The 19,833-nt window shown below is 40.9% G+C and overlaps 1 protein-coding gene across 4 annotated transcripts in view; it reads right to left on the bottom strand.

Moving 5' to 3' along the window:
• The window catches only part of LOC136876268 (inactive pancreatic lipase-related protein 1-like), a 343,437-nt gene that overhangs the window by 230,885 nt on the left and 92,719 nt on the right, over positions 1–19,833 (bottom strand). Inside the window, exon 9 of one of the 4 annotated variants that reach the window (XM_068228355.1) lies at positions 17,314–17,450. The exons of the other annotated variants lie outside the window; for them this stretch is intronic. Coding sequence (XP_068084456.1) covers positions 17,314–17,450 — 137 coding nt within the window. The remainder of the gene's footprint in view (positions 1–17,313; positions 17,451–19,833) is intronic. 4 annotated transcript variants of the gene reach the window in all.

The following is a 19,833-nucleotide window of genomic DNA, read 5'->3' on the forward strand; positions in this document are numbered from 1 at the left end:
AAGGTCTTAAGTGACGTCACCGCCGCTTGCAGTTTACTTCCCCTACAGACGTTTCTAGACTGTTTTCATGAACTTTTTAATTCCTGGACCGATTAAAATGAGACCAACGCTGATTTGTAGCGAATATTCTGAAAGCAAAACTCTGAAAATTTGAAGTCAATCCATCCAGTGCTTTTAGAAATATAACAATTTAAAATTTGGGAGGAATGATCACTCTCTGTATCACCTGATTCCTAGCACCGCCCACCTGGCGTGTATATATGGGCCACTGGGCCAAGGCCATGAGGAAATGCAGTCTGGTCAGTGCAGCGAGTACAGTCTGTTAGTGCAGTCTCGTCAGTGCAGAAAGTATGCTCCGTCGCGATTCGCGAGGGCAAAGTCATAGCCATGGTCGAACGCTGTTGAACTAGTAAAGAACGTCGTACCGTACGTGAAGTTTCTGACGCGCCGCGACGACGGTAAGAATCTAGACGTTTCTTGGATAGTGAATTATCACAATATAACACTTGTGAAATTATTAACAGAGTAAAACTATAATTTGGAGTGAGAATTCAAGTATCCGATATTTTACGGACTAGTACACGACATCGTGGACTTCACTAATTTCGTAGAATTGTGAACTATGACTGTATCCTAAATTATTGTGTCTGACAAACGGAAATCATAATTTACGACAATTTCAATCATTCTAGGACACATTCCTTTTACGACAGTATATCGGTGAACCGTGTGTAACTTTATTTTCTCAACATTCGTCCCAAAACAGGACAAGACTTTATTATTTTCCTAGTGCACTTTCTCGATCTTTCGATCATCACTGAAAGAAACCCAGTGAACATTAAGGACATTTCATAGTAACATTAAATAATACAGGCTAGTGTGGTATAAATAAGCCCATAAAAACGTCTTAATCTGTCACTAATAGTTGTTCAGAGACTATAATAGAGATTGTTGCAAATTACATTTTCAAGTGCTTATGAACTGTGCTTACTACTTCATAATGTCCGACTCGTTGGCCGAATGGTCAGCGTACTGGCCTTCGGTTCAGAGGGTCCCGAGTTCGATTCCAGGCCGGGTCGGAGCTTTTAACCTTAATTGGTTAATTCCAATGGTCCGGGGGCTGGGTGTTTGTGCTGTTCCTAACATCCCTGCAACTCACACACCACACATAACACTATCCTCCACTACAATAACACGCAGTTACCTACAAATGGCAGATGCCGCCCACCCTCATCGGAGGGTCTGCCTTACAAGGGCTGCACTCGGCTAGAAATAGCCACACGAAATTATATATATATACTTCATAATCATATTTTTAGACGTAATCAGTGACGATTATGAACTGTGTTTTCTACAGCAAGGACTGTGAATATTAATTTCATATCGTAAAATGAGTGTAAAAACAGAACTGTGCGTTACGACAGTGTGTGGTAGTAATATCTGTGAGTACTGAATTTAATAGTGCCAACTGAACTTTCCGTGTGCTGATATCACCTTCAAGAACTACGGAAATCTTGGCGAAAGTACTACAAGTTCCTGTTACATCAAACGTCGCTTCATATTTCTTCATTTATGGTACCCATCGAGGGACGTCGACGAGGGAGATTGACATGGTATCTTCACTGAACATCGCCGGTGCTGAGTTCGAGTCTTCGTCCGCACTCCGCGGAATGTTCCAGACACCATGTCTCCAACTCCAACACTCGAAAGCAGATATTCATCTTCTGAGTGAGTAATCACAAATGACTGACTTTTACAAAACATTTAATCCAGTACAGTGATATTACCAGTGCTTTGTGCGGATGTTAATCCATAATTTTCTCGTTATTTCAAAGAAGTTCACATTTTGTTATAAATTCATTTTCAAAGTTATTAATTAATTTGAATTCACATTACCTAGATGAACTGTAGGAATTTTAAGTGCTTTATTATTTCCATTTCTTTCAATTCAAACGAACTGAGATACATTCAATAAGAAGTTTAAATATTTTATTTATTTTTTCCATGACAAGTGTATGTTCATTTTTGTGGCTTAAATTCTAGAAAGACTGTAGGTCAGCACCATAAATAATGAACTGATCCCAGGTGCAAATTGATATTTTGTGGTTTAAAACTCAAATTAGAAAGACTGTAGGTTATTTATGTCATATGGAAGAGTGATGATTATTCTTAGTATTCTCAAACTGACTTCAAGAAGATCACAATATAAATTTTCGATTTTGCATTTTTTTGCCAAATATTAATGACAAATTTGAGTGTCCATTCAGACTGCAGGGTGATATATCTTTGGATATTATTAATAAATTTTATAAAAAGTATAACCATATATTATTCGCCCTGCGATATTATACAGTACTTCTCTGTATCTACTCCAAAAACACCGAACACTACCTGAGATCTTCCCCCTGCTCAAAACCCACAATCATTTCCTGGTACAATATATACATATTAATCGTAATTAGACGTATTGCAAAATATTCCCTAATATGCAAAAGTCTCCAACATATCCTCAACAAATTTGGAAATAAGGTTATATTATGTTCGCATCGCTTAACAATTCGATTATATGGTAGTAAATAGTCAAGGAATACCATAAATGAAATTTTCTAGCTTGTTAATGGTATTGGTAAAACATTATGAAGACACTACCGTCAATAATTTGACATTTCTACTTAAATCAGTTGAAATACTCAGTATCATTTGAAATTCCCCTTAAAATACCATCATTACTCTTTATTATAGGTTATTAGTAATTATTTTGATGATCGTACTCTGTTATTAACCTATGATTCCACTAATCAAATGCTATCAACACTTATTACGAGTCAACCCGTAATACACGTCGCTATAACATCAAATATGACCTCGTTCTTTTACTGCGTTACCTAAATTAACATTACTTGATTTTACGTAGAATTATTTTCTTACATGTAGTCGTATTTGTTATAATTCCTCAATTAGCATAACAACGAATGTATATTGTTTAAGACATTCATATTAATCATAACATTCACAGTTCTTACCTCATATCTCCATTGTATTTTAACTTCGCCGCAAATATGAACATCATTCAATCTGTTCTAAGTAACGCTTAATTCATACATTTCCATATCCCAACCAAAAATGATGCTTCATGGAGCAATAAGCGCTATTCATAACATTATGCACTTCTTTGGTTAAAGTATGAACATCTTAAGCCTATAATTACGTATGGCAATAAGTTGACGTCGAATACGATATCAGTAATCTACAATTCACCAAGCTTCAATTTTCACATTTCCGATACACCAGATCACATTATATATGGTATAATTCTTTGGAAGTAAACTGATAATTGATAGCAAAGCAGTTCATTGGCAAATATTGTCTTCCCTACATGTTGTGTAATTATATGTCTTAGACGATTACCTAAATCCATCATTTAACGTCACTATTGGTATATTCACGCTGAAGCTACACATTGAAATCATATCTCGAAGATATATATCGACCTACCTATTATTACAACTCCACCAAGAACTCGCTACTAAATAAATAGACATAAATAAATTTTAAATAAATATAACGAAACTTAACTCATTCTGCCTGCGTTTCTGGACTGGGATCGATGTTCACTCGTTGTCTTGTGGGAAGATCATCTCCGGATTACGGCTGCCACATATCTGGGTTGTGGTCTCCAGTCTCGGGTTCGTAGGAATAGCCGATCGGGTTACAGCCATACGTCAATTCCATCTTCAGTTTAACTGATCATCACGGTGATCTCGTAGACAAGCATAAGAAACATATTTGAAAGCGTCATTAGTTTCATATCTTGCTATATACAGAACTTTCTTGAATTATTTCTATGATAAACAAGGTAGATTATGACGTCTCAATGTCAATACTTTAGTTTCAATGATCTAAATGGTGTCCTAAATATTGCCTTGTTTTATGATCAAATACTTTAAGTACGTGATTTTTAACGTCTTCTCTAATAAATATATGATATTCTTTAATTCGGTTCCAATCTGCGCTCAGCTATTCTTTTCTTCCTCTTTAGGATATTCCGATTAAGAATCTTCTTACGTATAATAGGAATATAGCGTTATGATTAAATGTTCCGTCTCGTTTTCTCAGAATTCAAAGAAACCTTCCTTTTAAAACAAGCTATTTTTCTTGCGTATCAATCCTTACATAAAACTTCGTCTTGAAATTTTTTTAGTGTAATGTTTGATTGTTCCTGCCGTTGGTCCTTTTTAACAATTTAAACTCAACGCATTTATCTAACTCACGGCCATTTGGATTCTGGTGGTCTGTACTTTCTTACTGCATATTTACGGCCTCTTTGATTCCACATGTCTGTAAGTTATAGTCCGTATTTTCTGCCTCTTTGATTCCACATGTCTGTACATTTCTGTCGCATGACTTATGACACTTTATCGTTATTCACGACAAAATAGCGATTTTAATATCTCGTTCCGAAATAATCAGGGCAATGAAATGGTACAATTACGAAGTAAGGAAGAAATCCCAAGAACACCATTACGTTATATAAATCTATTAACTATTCTTGTTATGTTAATAGATAAAAATTTGTATGTAATTTTTACGCCGCGAACCTTTTCATACTCTTATAATTGAGGCCCTCGTCTGTTGTTTAAATCCCTCCGATAAAGCAAAAGTTAACTATTTCACGCGCAAATTGCATAAAGACCTCATTTTCCTTTCTTATTTTGCTCGTGGATTAACTTCGCACTAACACATATACAAAATAAATATACATAATGATGGGACAGGAGACGGATAAAACTTGGGAGGAGGCGACCGTAGTCTTAATTTAAATATACGTAATTTGCTGGTGTGAAAATGGGAAACCATAAGAAACCATCTTCAGGACTTCCAATGGTGGGGTTCGAAGCCAGAATCCTCCGAATGCAAGCTTTCAGCTGCGCGGCCCGAATGACGCAACCAGTTCGATTGGTTGTGTTTAATATTCCATCCTTTCTTGCCTGGAATAATTCTTGGTAATGTTTGTTGCGTCAGACGTAGAATAAAGATAATTTGAGTCCTCCGAAACTTCCTGAGCAACAACATTGATTTTGAAACAGAGCACTGTCAGGATGAATTATTCTCTGACCGGGCGAGTTGGCCGTGCGCGTAGAGGCGCGCGGCTGTGAGCTTGCATCCGGGAGATAGTAGGTTCGAATCCCACTATCGGCAGCCCTGAAGATGGTTTTCCGTGGTTTCCCATTTTCACACCAGGCAAATGCTGGGGCTGTACCTTAATTAAGGCCACGGCCGCTTCCTTCCAACTCCTAGGCCTTTCCTATCCCATCGTCGCCATAAGACCTATCTGTGTCGGTGCGACGTAAAGCCCCTAGCAAAAAAAAAATTATTCTCTGAACTCACACTGGTACGCTTCCTCTTTTGGAGCAAATCCAATATCCGCGAAGAAAAATATACCGGTATTTCTCCTTCCTGTACCAACTATTTATGATTCAAGAAAAACTAATGATGCTTCGCTCAATTTACAGTGAATTTAAATATTTCTGGGATCAAGTTAAAGGTTAGTAAATAACGGGGATATAATTCAACTTTTCGCACCATTCTATCTCGTAACCTGTTCGTTTAGGAGTACCAAAGAACGGAAGAAAGATGATTTTTAAATCCATGTTTCATTTATTTTGTTATAAGGCGATTTTTTTAGAAACTAATTATTTCCCAAGTAATTTTGCTGAGTGATGCTTATATCTACGGCATTTTGTTATTATCTTTCCACTAACGCGAAAAACATTTTATACACAAATTGCACAGGCTCTAATTTTTCGTGAATTATCGTCGTGGATGAAATGAAATGGATGAAATAGCTTCATAGAGTAATAAAATTAGCACGGAGTATTGGTAAAGTACCTTCAGATTGGAAGAAGGCAGTAATTTCACCTATCTATAAGAAAGGGAACGGGAAGGATTGCAACAACTATCAAGCTATCTCATTGATTAGTATACCAGGCAAAGTTTTCACTGGCATCTTGGAAGAGAGGGTGCGATCAGTGGTTGAGATGAAGTTGGATGAACACCAGTGTGGTTTTAGATTACAGAGGGGATGTCAGGATTAGATTTTCAGTATGCGTCAGGTAATTGAAAAATGTTACAAAAGGAATAGACAGTTGTGCTTATGTTTTGTAGATCTAGAGAAAGCATATGACAGGGTACCGTGGGAAAAGATGTTTGCCATACTGGGGGACTATGGAATTAAGAGTTGATTACTAAAATCAATCAAAGGCATTTATGTTGACAATTTGGCTGCAGTGGGAATTGATGGTAGAATGAGTTCTTGGTTCATAGTACTTACAGGGGTCATACAAGGCTGTAATCTTTCACCTTTGCTGTTCGTAGTTTACATGGATCATCTGCTGAAAGGTATAACGTGGCAGGGAGGGATTCTATTAGGTAGAGATGTAGTAAGCAGTCTGGCCTATGCTGACGACCTGGTCTTAATGGCAAACTGTGCCGAAAGCCTGCAGTCTAATGTCTTGGAACTTGAAAAAAGGTGCAATGAGTATGGTATGAAAATTAGCCTTTCGAAGACTAAACTGATGTCAGTAGGTAAGAAATTCAACAGAACTGAATGTCAGATTGGTGATACAAAGCTGGAGTAGGTAGATAATTTCAAGTATTTAGGATGTGTGTTCTCCCAGTATGATAATATAATAAGCGAGATTGAATCAAGGTGTTGTAAAGCTAATGAAGTGAGCTCGCAGTTGCGATCAACTGTATTCTGTAAGAAGGACGTCAGCTCGCGGACGAAACTATCTTTACATCGATCTCTTTTCAGACCAACTTTGCTTTACGGGAACGAAATCTGGATGGACTCAGGATATCTTATTCATATGTTAGAAGTAACAGACATGAAAGTATCGAGAATGATTGCTGGTACAAACAGGTGTGGACAATGGCAGGAGGGTACTCGGAATGAGGCGATAAAGGCTAAGTTAGGAATGAACTCGATGGATGAAGCTGTACGCATAAACCGGCGATTGGAGGACGATAGGCTATCTAGGAGAATAATGGGCTGTGTTATGGAGGGTAAGAGAACTAGAGGGAGACCAAGACGACGATGGTTAGACTCAGTTCCTAACGATTTAAAGACAAGAGGTATAGAACTAAATGAGGCCACAGCACTAGTTGCAAATAGAGGTTTGTGGCGACGTTTAGTAAATTCACAGAGGCTTGCAGACTGAACGCTGAAAGGCATAACTGTCTTTAATGATAATGTAATATATGTATGTATGTATGCAACGTCGTGTATGTATTTGAGAGAGTGCCAACTTATGACTTGCATACGACCTTAAAGGGAGGTTATGGTACGGAATTTGAAGAATATGTCTTTAGATATAGTTATCCTTTTCCGTCTTGGCGGTTTTTTTTACCAGTTTCTTATGTTTGGCACCTCGTGTGTATTTGGTTCAGTTCTATGGTCAGATTCCCTTCCTAATGGCAACTCTACGTGGAGAGATGTTTTCTATTGCGTGTGATATGTTGTATGTACATGAAGAGACCTGTATTAAGACTTACACAAACACCCTTTTCCAGAGAGTGAGGAATTAACAATACGCAGTTTGAAAACTCTGAAGCAGGCGCGCGGCTGTGAGCTTGCATCCGGGAGATAGTAGGTTCGAATCCCACTATCGGCAGCCCTGAAAATGGTTTTGCGTGGTTTCCCATTTTCACACCAGGCAAATACTGGGGCTGTACCTTAATTAAGGCCACGGCCGCTTCCTTCCAACTCCTAGGGCTTTCCTACCCCTTCGTCGCCATAAGACCTATCTGTGTCGGTGCGACGTAAAGCCCCTAGCAAAAAAAAAAACCTCTGAACCACGGACCACTCCGTTGATCATTCAGCGAAGGATGTGGATACATCGTCGGATGTACTGCTATTAATTACTCCGTTTAAAACCTGTCGTAAAACGGATTTATATTCTTTCATTACAGATGTGGGTGACGAATTATTTTCATAATCCTAAACTATATGCCCGCTGAAATGAAATGGCATATGGCTTTTAGTGCCGGGAGTGTCCGAGGACATGTTCGGCTCTCCAGATACAGGTCTTTTGATATGACGCCCATAGCCGACCTGCGCGTCGTGATGAGAATGAAATGATGACGAAGACGACACATACACCCAGCCCCCGTGTCAGCGAAATTAACCAATTATGGTTAAAATTCCCGACCCAGCTGGGAATCGAACCAGGGACCCCTGTGGCAAAAGGCCAGCTCGCTAACCATTTAGCCATGGAGCCGGACAATATGCCCGCTGATGTGCCTACATGAGTTGCCATTTTTTAATGTTGAAAACATCTCGTAGCAGACAAAATAGGTGTCTTGTACTACAAAAAAGTAAAATTAAGCAATTTAGTCAATTGTGACGAAAACTCAAGGTATAGAGGGTCCGGAAAAGTTTTCAAATTGTGAGTCTTGGATAACTATCAAACCAAAAAAATATATTTGAAAACCACTTCCGGCGTAAAGGAAGATTCAGAAAAACAGCCTAAAATGGCTAGTTTCTTTACTCGTTTTCTTTTTTATTCGAATCCTAGCCAAATTAACTTATTTGCATAATTATTTCTGTAACGTGTTCCTTGCTTCAATATCCTCAGGGAGTTTTTGATTTTTTTAAATGTCCACACATAATATAGGCTTAAGTGAATCTCTGAATTGACTCACGTTAGCGCTCGTAGTGGTGCTTAAGTGAAACAATGCATTGACTCACATTAGCGCTCGTAGTGGTAGCGCTCGTAGTGGTGCTTAAGTGAAACAATGCACTGACTCACATTAGCGCTCGTAGAGGTGCTTAAGTGAAACAATACACTGACTCACATTAGCGCTCGTAGTGGTGCTTAAGTGAAACAATGCACTGACACACATTAGCGCTCGTAGTGGTGCTTTAGTGAAACAATGCATTGACCCACATTAGCGCTCGTAGTGGTGCTTAAGTGAAACAATGCATTGACCCACATTAGCGCTCGTAGTGGTGCTTAAGTGAAACAATGCACTGACTCACATTAGCGCTCGTAGTGGTGCTTTAGTGAAACAATACACTGACTCACATTAGCGCTCGTAGTGGTGCTTAAGTGAAACAATGCACTGACTCACATTAGCGCTCGTAGAGGTGCTTAAGTGAAACAATACACTGACTCACATTAGCGCTCGTAGTGGTGCTTAAGTGAAACAATGCACTGACACACATTAGCGCTCGTAGAGGTGCTTAAGTGAAACAATGTACTGACACGCATTAGCGCTCGTAGTGGTGCTTAAGCAAAACAATGCATTGACCCACATTAGCGCTCGTAGAGGTGCTTAAGTGAAACAATGCATGGACTCGCATTAGCACTCGTAGTGGTGCTTAAGTGAAACAATGCATTGACCCACATTAGCGCTCGTAGTAGTGCTTAAGCAAAACAATGCATTGACCCACATTAGCGCTCGTAGTGGTGCTTAAGTGAAACAATGCATTGACCCACATTAGCGCTCGTAGTGGTGCTTTAGTGAAACAATGCATTGACCCACATTAGTGCTCAAAGTGGTGCTTAAGTGAAACTCTGCACTGGCTGACATTAGTGCTCGTAGTGGTGCTTAAGTGAAACTCTGCACTGGCTCACATTAGTGCTCGTAGTGGTGCTTAATGAAACTCTGCACTGGCTGACATTAGTGCTCGTAGTGGTGCTTAAGTGAAACTCTGCACTGGCTGGCATTAGTGCTCGTAGTGGTGCTTATGTGAAACTCTGCACTGGCTCACATTAGTGCTCGTAGTGGTGCTTAATGAAACTCTGTATTGACTCAGATTAGCGCTCTTAGTGGTAGAAAAAGGCAAACAGCTACTCCAATCGACCGGATAACGATGATTAAGAAAAGGATTGTAATTATTAGCAACAAATAAGGCATACATACTCATAATTTATTATATTTTATTTACCTAAAATTCGTAGCTCATATCCCGAGGATGTGTTCAATACTGAGTTGCTTGCCTGACGGGCTAGAACTGTGGATTTATCTACTCACTCTAGTTCTCGCTGGGAGTAGTCGTGTGTTGTTATGCTCTGTCTGGAAACAGACGTATGTATGTGTTAAGTCTTTGTTTCATTTATCTATTAGACAGTGAATTTGTTTTTAATTAAACATCCAGAAGACTCGTATAGCATTTAGGAGACTATCACTGGATGTACTAGTGATATATCGCATTGTAGATACGGATAGGAGAGAGAGTGCGCGCGCGCACTTCTGGCAGTTTTTCAGATGAGGCCACATCAACGGTGGACTTCTCACCCCTGAGATAGCAAACGATGAGACATTTGAAATCACGACTGATGATTCTGAGAAACATTTATTGCCTGCGTAAGAAATTAGTAGAATTTCTGTTTCTGTTATCTGCTGTTAATAGTCAATTAAAATCTGATGGACATGCAAGTTTTGCCAAGGTTTATATCTCGTTATTCCTCACTGAACTGAGAACGACGTGTTGGCTCAGAGCTTGCCATTAAGTAGTTCACCACACTACTAGGGATGGGTCAAACCAGTTCATTCCTATGAACTACTTCACTCATTCCCACTCTTTACTGTGAATCGTTTGAATGGAGTAGTTAATTCAAGAAGTATTGAAGCCTGACGAAGCTGCTCACTATGTCATTCAGCAGCGACCTCGTTCACAGTATCTCACTCACTCAATAAAGCTTCATAATGCAGTACTTACTAACATTACCAACAGATGGCATGTAATGTAATTATGGACACTCAATGGCCCGATTGCAGAAACGGTATTTAGACGATGTCTACGGTTAAACAATGTCTAAGTATGGCTGCTGACGTTATTTATTACTACGACACTGTCTAAAACCGTTGTTCAACCGGTCATGTCTAAACACTGCCGAGAGCACTGTTTAACCTCAAATGAGAGGAGTGAATCACAATCAGAGGTTACGTACCATGAAATTTGTAATTTGTGCTATAATGTTGAGACGATTCCGGGAAGAGGGTTTAGTCCGACGTCATCTCTGTGTGTTGCCCGCTGCTAAATCACAACATTTCGTTTGACATGTACGGGGAGATAGATCTTAAAATAAGGTTTTGTTTGTTTGTTTGTTTACTGGTTTGTTTGTTTAACTTGTTACCCGGTAAGTCAGTGTGTGAGGGAAATTCTTATGACTGTCCCTGTTATTACAATTATTAAAAGTTCCGCACAATTACAGTTTTGCCTGTTTGCATTGACACGACAAGCATTGATAATGTTAGCGTGCTGCTTAGCTGTGAAGATAAGATTGAATCACTCAGAACGACGTGAGGATTCCCCTTCAATGTCTTGAATTTACTTCCGGTTTTGAAGAACTACAGGGCGCTGGTACTCAATTAAACAAGAAACTGTATCGGTATATTTCCGGAGGATTAAGGCCATGTGTAGTACCGATTCCTTAGCAAAACTGCGTCATGGCTTTCGATATAGAGGGTCTTCGGTTCGATTCACGGTCTGGTCGGGAATTTTTGACAATTTGTTTTACGTCGCACTGACACAGATAGATCTTTTGGCGACGATGGAGCAGGAAAGGTCTAGGAGTGCCTAGGAAGCGCTCGTGGTCTTAATTAAGGTACAGCTCCCACATTTGCCTGGTGTGAAAATGGGAGACACCGGAAAATCATCATCAGGGCTACCGACAGTGGGGTTCAAACCCACTATGTCCCGGATGCAAGTTCACACCTGCGCCCCCCTAACCGCACGGCCAACTCGCCCAGTAGGTCAAGTATTTAAACCGCATGTGGTTCATTCTTCTGGTTGTAAGTCTGGGTGTTTGTGTTTATCTCTATACACACCTCTTCATCTACATATTGCACACCATAGATCCAAACAGCACAGAAACACACTGCATTCCTCCACATAGATTTAGGGATAAAGTTCGTCCGGTCGTAAAACAAGGCCACATGTGTGGGACACTTACATCCGCGACTCTACCAGAGTGTTGAAAGGAAGGGATAGAAGTCGTGCGAAGAACTCTGCTCGCTATTCCGTTTGACCCTTTCCTCAGCGGGTTGGTATTTAATAATGCAATGCGAGAATCATATAAATATACAGTCTTCTTCTTCTACCTCTTTTTCCCACACCTGTGAGGTATCGGGTACGAACTACGGCGCACATGTCGATTTGGTCCTGTTTTACGGCCGGATGCCCTTCCTGACGCCAACTCTATATGGAGGGACGTAATCAGTATTGCGTGTTTCTGTGGTAGTTGGTAGTGTGACATGCTGTCTGAATGTGAAGAGGAGAGTGTTGGGACGGACACAAACACCCAGTCCCTGAGCCAGAAGAATTAATCAGAAGTGATTAAAATCCCCGACCCGGCCGGATATCGAACCCGGGACCCTCTGAACCGAAGGCCAGTACGATGGCCATTGAGCCAACGAGTCGGACCATGTCAATATACAGTATAGTTAATTTATTATTGTTTGTATCCGTCTCTTGGCACAAGCCAGAGCAAAGTGTAGCTTCCATCGAAGTCCCAGTCTCATCCATGGCTGTGACAATATTGAAGCTGCTGGGGTGTGGGTGGTGCTGAGTAATGACATTCGGAGCACAACTAGTGTCTGAGTGTTATGAAAGGTGTTGCTCATAGGGTCAGTCGTGCTGCAGTGGCATATTCTGGTCCAGTGAGGAAAGCAATGGCAAACTACCTCACTCCTCATCTTGCCTAGAACACCTAATTTGGGCTCTGCCATTGGTGTTTGCGGTTTCACTATAACTGCATAGACTTTGGTGGGGCTATTTGACAATCCAACCAGCCTCTGGGCTGATGACCTAACAGACAGATTATTATTATTATTATTATTATTATTATTATTATTATTATTATTATTATTATTATTATTATTATTGTCCGACTCCTTGGATGGATTATCAGCGTTGCGTTGAGGCCTTCAGGTCAGAGAGTCCCGGGTTCATTTCCCGGCCGGGTTGGGGATTTTAATGGCGTCTGATTAATACTTCGGGCTCGAGAACTGCGTATTTGAGTTTGTCGCAACACTTCCCTCTTCATATGCAGACAACACAACACACTACCAACCACCACCAAAAAACAAACATGCAATAGTGAATACATCACTCCACATAGGGTTGGCGTCAGGAAGGACATCCGGCCGTAAAACAGGGCCGAATCCACATGTGCGACGCAGTTGCACCCGCGACCCCACAGGTGTGGGAAAGCGTATTATTATTATTATTATTATTATTATTATTATTATTATTATTATTATTATTATTATTATTATTATTATTATTATTATTATTATTATTATCCTGTTTAGTACTGACGTTGATTAATTGTGGAAACGTTTGCCTTCCACCTCTCCAGGGTACGCCGTAGACAGCTGAAACATGGCCTTGATTTGTTTAATCCGCGGTGTAGTGGTAGTGTGCCTGGCTGTTTCTGGGATGTTCCAGGTCTCATTCTCCCTTTGTCTAAGGAGTTTGGTTTGAGGTTTTCAACAGGCGCTTTAGTTCAACTTGAAAAATGTCTGATATGAGAGGTAGGGAACACGAACATGATTGTCAGCTACTCCAAATGAGGAAGTGTCTCACTAACCTCCTGACAATCCAGTATCTACCGGCTTAAGACTCTTAGTGGGTCTTGTTGGATATGATTCGTATTTTTTCATGATAAGTTCAAGAATACAGTCAATTGTACGTGGAAGAATTTCGAACCTCATCGGCTTAACGGAATGGCATTTTTTTCTCGCAACAATTTGCTTTGCGTCGCACCGACACAGATAGGTCTTAGATCGAGCGAGTGCTAGCTCTGAAGATGGTTTTTCTTGGTTTCCCATTTTCACACCAGGCAAATGCTAGGGCTGTACATTAATTAAGGCCACGGCCGCTTCCTTCCCACTTCTAACCTAACCCTATCCAATCGTCGCAACAAGACCTCCGTGTTTCGGCGCGACGTAAAGCAAATTTCAAAGAAAAAAAGATAGGTATTATGATGACGATATGATAGGAAAGAGCTAGGAGTGAGAAGGAAGCAGCCGTGGTCTTAACAAAGGTACATCCCGAGTATTTGTTTGGTGTCAAAATGGGAAACCACGGAAAACCATTTTCAGGACCGCTGACAGTGGCGTTTGAACCCACTACCTCCCGAATGCAAGCTCACCGCTGCACGACACTACCAGCAAGGCCAACTTGCTAGTTTGTTGTTGTTGTTGCATGATTTGAGAACCTGTGGACATTGCGGTGGTGAATTGTTCTGTGTGCTTAATATATATAAAGAATGTCTTATCATTTGTATTGGCGTGATGTGGTTAAGTCTATTGTAATTAACTGGTTCTATCTACGATTGGGAAGGAAGGGGTCGGGCCAAGAGCTGTGTTAAGTACAACATAGAGAAAGTAATTCAATGCTGGCCGGTTGTAGCCTACCCACCTTTCAGCTCACTGTCAGACTAGCTGAGGTGCGTAACAGGCGCTCTAGTATCATCAAATTTATTTATTTATTTATTTATTTATTTATTTATTTATTTATTTATTTATTTATTTATTTATTTATTTATTTATTTATTTATTTATTTATTTGCTGGGCTTAGTAACTGAAATGGTCGAGTGCTGGTCTTCCGACCCCAACTTGGCAGGTTCGATCCCGGCTCAGTTCTTACTTAATCCGTTTTCCCTCCAGGGTCGGTTTTTCTTTCGGGCACACGAGGGGTCTCACTTTTACCACATCAAGGGCAGTATTCTACAGTGTCCTGGAGCGTGAGACTTTGTGTCGGGGGGATACACCTGAAGAGAAGGACCAGTACCTTGCCCAGGTGTCCTCACCTGCTATGCTGAACAGGGTCGATGTGGGGAAGATTGAAAGGGATAGACAAGGAATAGGGAAGGAAGCGACCCTGCCATTAAGTTAGGTACCATTCCGACATTTGCCTGGAAGAGAAGTAGAAAACCACGGAAAACCTCTTCGAGGATGGCTGAGGTGGAAATCGAACCCTCCTCACTCAGTTGACTTCCCGAAGCTAAGCGGACCCCGTTTCTGCCCTCATACCACTTTTCAAATTTCGTGGCAGTGCCGGGAATCGAACCCGGGCCTCCGCGCGTGCTGATAATCACACTAACCACTACACCACTCAGGCGGACACTTTCTTTGTAGCGTATTTGATGGAACCAAGTTTCCAGTGAAATGAAAAGGCGTATGGCTTTTGGTGCCGGGATTGTCCGAGGACATGTTCGGCTCGCCAGGTGCAGGTCTTTTAATTTGACACCCGTAGGCGACCTGCGCGTCGTGTTGGGGATGAAATAATGATGAAGACGACACATATATACCAAGCCCCCGTGCCAGCGAAATTAACCAATGATGGTTAAAATTCCCGACCCTGCTGGGAATCGAACCCGGGACCCCTGTGACCAAAGGCCAGCACACTAACCATTTAGCCATGAAGCCGGGCCAAGTTTTCAATTGTTGACACTAAATGTAACATTTGCCAATACATTTATATGTTCCCCCGATTTGCATTATGACTGCATATTCTGAAATTGAAGGTAGCGACTGCTTTTGTGTCTGAGAGAGTCGACTTAATTGTTTTATAGACGTCTTTGTTCTGAAGGAATGCTTCGTAAACAAATTGTTCGAGTAAGAGTAACTCGGATATTTTTGTCGCACCTGCGGTCGTTTTGAAATAGAAGGCAGAACTTTACTAATTTTGTTGACCAGGCGTATCACAATTGCCTACCTGTAGTATCATGGTGATGACGATAATAATAATAATAATAATAATAATAATAATAATAATAATAATAATAATAATAATAATCCGCCAATCTACGGGTGGTGAAATGCAGTGGGCTGTCATCCTCGGAATGGAGATACGTGCTAAATATGACGGCAATGGTCACCGCAGACTGGACGTTCTACGTATCTATGTGCACAGGCCACTGCAGTGGCTATGAAACCCTACCCGATGTACTCGTGAGCTGCCCTCAGGGAGAGTTAGTTCGCAGTAAGCGTCATAACACCGTGAGATCATTATTACCAAGCAATCAAAAATTTAAAAAAAGTCTTGATGTTCATGAAGAAGTCCACTGTGTAGCAGAAGGTGGACGTAACCGTCGTATTGATATAATTGCGATCAATCGGAGACAAAACAAACCAGAAATCATTGACTCTCTTTCCTAGTCAGATGACGCAGATAAAGAAAAAGAGGTTATATACAGTATGTGCCAACAATACCCTACTTCCAGAGTGCCTACAGCGTCAGGATCAAACGAATAAGATGGCTGCTTCTCGGTGCTAGAGAGACCATTCCCAGAAATTTTTGTCGAATGGCGGCACTTGTACAGACTGGAGAGAAATATTCAAGACAAAATTGTAACCACGATTAAAAAGTTCTCGGTGGCAATAATGAGAAAGCATGCATGGAAAACCTAATATTCATTTCTTCCTGCAGCAAAACAAATATATATATATATATATATATATATATATATATATATATATATTCTTCAGTACATTTAGGTCCATCTCTGTGGTGTAGTGGTTAGTGTGATTAGCTGCCACCCCCGGAGGCCCGGGTTCGATTCCCACCTCAGCCATGCTGGAAGTAGTTTTCCGTGGTTTCCCACTTCTCCTCCAAGCAATTGCCGGGATATTATCTAACTTAAGGCCACAGCCGCTTCTTTCCATCTCCCTTATCTATCCCTTCCAATCTTCCCATTCACCCGCAAGACCCCTGTTCAGCATAGCATGTAAGGCCACCTGAGCGAGGTACTGGTATCCTCCCCAGTTGTATCCTCCGACCAAGAGTCTGAAGCTCCAAGACACTGCCCTTGGGGCGGTAGAGGTGGGATCCCTCGCTGAGTCCGAGGGAAAAACCGACCCTGGAGGGTAAACGGACAAAGAAGAAGAAGAAGAAGAAGAGTACATTTAGATTTTTCTTTTACGAAACCAACAATTCAATTATTTTTTTCAAAGAACTTGTGGGTTGCTCTTTGTCCTTTTTCAAACACGTATTGGTGTCACCAGGAAAGGTTTTGTGGAAACAAGGTAATAGTAATAGTAAGGAGGCGAACCGAGCTTAAATGTAATTGTGAAATTGCAGGTTCTCCATTGCATGAACTACTGTCATTTAGTGTCGATTTGCACTACAAATTAAGCGGGTACTGAATGTCGGAATGGTACCTGATTTAATTGGAAGAAAGTCATCGGTTATGATGAGTATACACGACCCCAGTATACACGTATTTCACAATGTGATGTTACTTAAGTAGTGACGATCGCTAAAAAGCTTTAAGTGGGTGATAAGTGTTACTTACAACAATACCGACGAGTGTCTACATCAACTGTACCCCTGGCTGGCAGAAGTAGCGGGTCGTCAAGTGTGGAGCATTCGTCCCGTTCACAGGCTTTCATCAGGGACTCCACATTGAGGGCCTTGCTCTCCCCGGAGTCGCTGTAACACTCAATAGGTACACATTCCAGCTGTAAGATCCTTTGGTATATAACTGAGAAATTATTATTATTATATTTTACAACTTGCATTACGTCTTATGGAGACGATGGGACGATGCGACGATGGGCTAGGAAAGGGATAGGAGCGGGAAGGAAGGAATGAATGAAGCGGCTGTGACCTTAATTAAGGTATAGCCCCAGCATTTGCTTGAAAATGGGGAACCACAGAAAACCATCTTCAGGCCTACCGACAATGCAGTTCGAACCCACTACCTCCAGAATTCAACCTCACATCTGCGCACCCATATCCGCATGGGGCCAACTTGCTCGGTATTATTATTATTATTATTATTATTATTATTATTATTATTATACCATCTATTTAATTTAATATCTCATTATCTTGGACATACTGATGTAGACTATCCAATATCTTCATACAAATACTACAGTCAAATATTTAGTCTGGATGGTGGTCCTCAGTGTTGTGGGGACATGATGGCAGAGTGACATAGTGGCTGGCTTCTCACAAAGGTGGCTGGGACTGAAATCCTTGACAAGAATTGACAATCCCAGCGAATTCATATGAAATAATATATTATTGAAAGTGAATCGTACCGGACGAGTTGGCCGTGCGCTTAGAGGCACGCGGCTGTGAGCTCTCATCCGGCAGATAGTGGGTACGAATCTCACAGTTGGCAGCCCTGAAGATAATTTTCCGTGGTTTCCCATTTTCACATCAGGCAAATGCTGGGGCTGCACCTTAATTAAGGCCACGGTCGCTTCTTTACAACTCGTAAGGCCTTTCCTAGCCCATCGTCGCCATAAGACCTCTCTGTGTCGGCGCGACGGAAAGCCGCTAGAAAGAAAAAGTGAATCGTAGTAACAATACTCGTCTGTGATTCCCCAGTTAACTAATCGTTATCTCAACATTTTAACATAAAATGATAAATTATCCAGATTATTTTCATAATAATAATATTGTTTTCATTTCTAGTGGTTTAACATCACACTAATACATCAAAGGCTTTCGGTGACGCAAGGATGCGAAAAGGCGAGGATTGGGCCGTAGCTTGAATTAAGGTACAGCCTGGTTTGAAAGTGGGAAACAGTGGAAGGCAATCTTCAGGGCTGCCGGTGGTGCGATTCGAACCCACCATCGCCCGAATGCAACATCACAGCTAAGTAATACTGTTATTATTTCTGTTAATTAGCGCGTAGGAATTATATAATTATTTTATTTACGAAGCGGTATGTAATTTTTTGTATGTTATGTAGTATAGTGGATATTTGATAGTAGGGTAGCAATTAGATTCAGTTCATACGTTACTAGTGCATTCAAAGTATTGGTTAAGCGTAAGACGAGTGTCGCTAACTTTGCTAATTAAATAAATCATGTATCTATAGCCCGAAGGTTGAGTTTCCACATAAAACTGGAAGACTCGTGGCTAGGAACACGATACCAACGGTCACATAAAACTACAACCTTTCCATTGTGTTTCTTAATGTGGTGCTGTAACTATGACTAATTTCTTATCTTGGGCACAACGTATGAAACTGTCATTCGGAATATAATAACAAGACTTCATCACTCTTCGGATCTTCATACATCACATACAGTAGTCTACTTGCCCCTTGAGACCCTCTTTTTCCTTTCTTACTATTTTGTTGCACACTGTTCCCATTTTCATACCAGACAAATGCTGGAGCTGTACCTTAATTAATGCCACTACCCCTACCTTCCCAATCCTAGACCTTTCTCGTCCTTCCCTCGCCGAAAACCGTCAGTATGTTCAGGCGACGTTAAATCACTGTCAATATGTATTACACATCATGTCATAAAGGCACCTCGATCCAAGTTCGACAGCAAGAGAAAGCTCTGCCAGCACTGTGTACCTGATAGAAACTTGTTGCAGCCCTGATAAAGCTAAAGCTGATGTTGTGAAAATATACTGTACTTATTCATATGCACCACTTTATGGAAATAGTCCAGAAACCCCTCTTTACGCGTAATTTGGACCCCAGATATCACTACGTCCATCGCTGCTGGAATAAAAGGCGGCTCAGTGCTCGATGGTGCTACAAGATACCTGCTGAATGGGTGGAGCAAGGATATGCTTAATGACTTTGAACTTGGAAACGTTATTGGTTGTTGCATCAGTAAGCAGTCATTCAGGGCTATTTCTGCCCTTATCAACTTGCCCAAGTTGACTCTTAAGGTCCTGATTCTGAGGTGGAAACGGAAATGCACAACCACAATAAAGCCACTACCGGGATGGCCATGTGTGTTGATGAAGAAAGACTGTTGAGCTTTGAAGAAGGTAGTACGGAAAATTTCACGACATCCTGTGATACCACCACGCGTGAAATCCTCACCATGACTG

Source organism: Anabrus simplex, chromosome 6 (assembly GCF_040414725.1).
Source record: "Anabrus simplex isolate iqAnaSimp1 chromosome 6, ASM4041472v1, whole genome shotgun sequence".
NCBI lineage: Eukaryota > Metazoa > Arthropoda > Insecta > Orthoptera > Tettigoniidae > Anabrus > Anabrus simplex.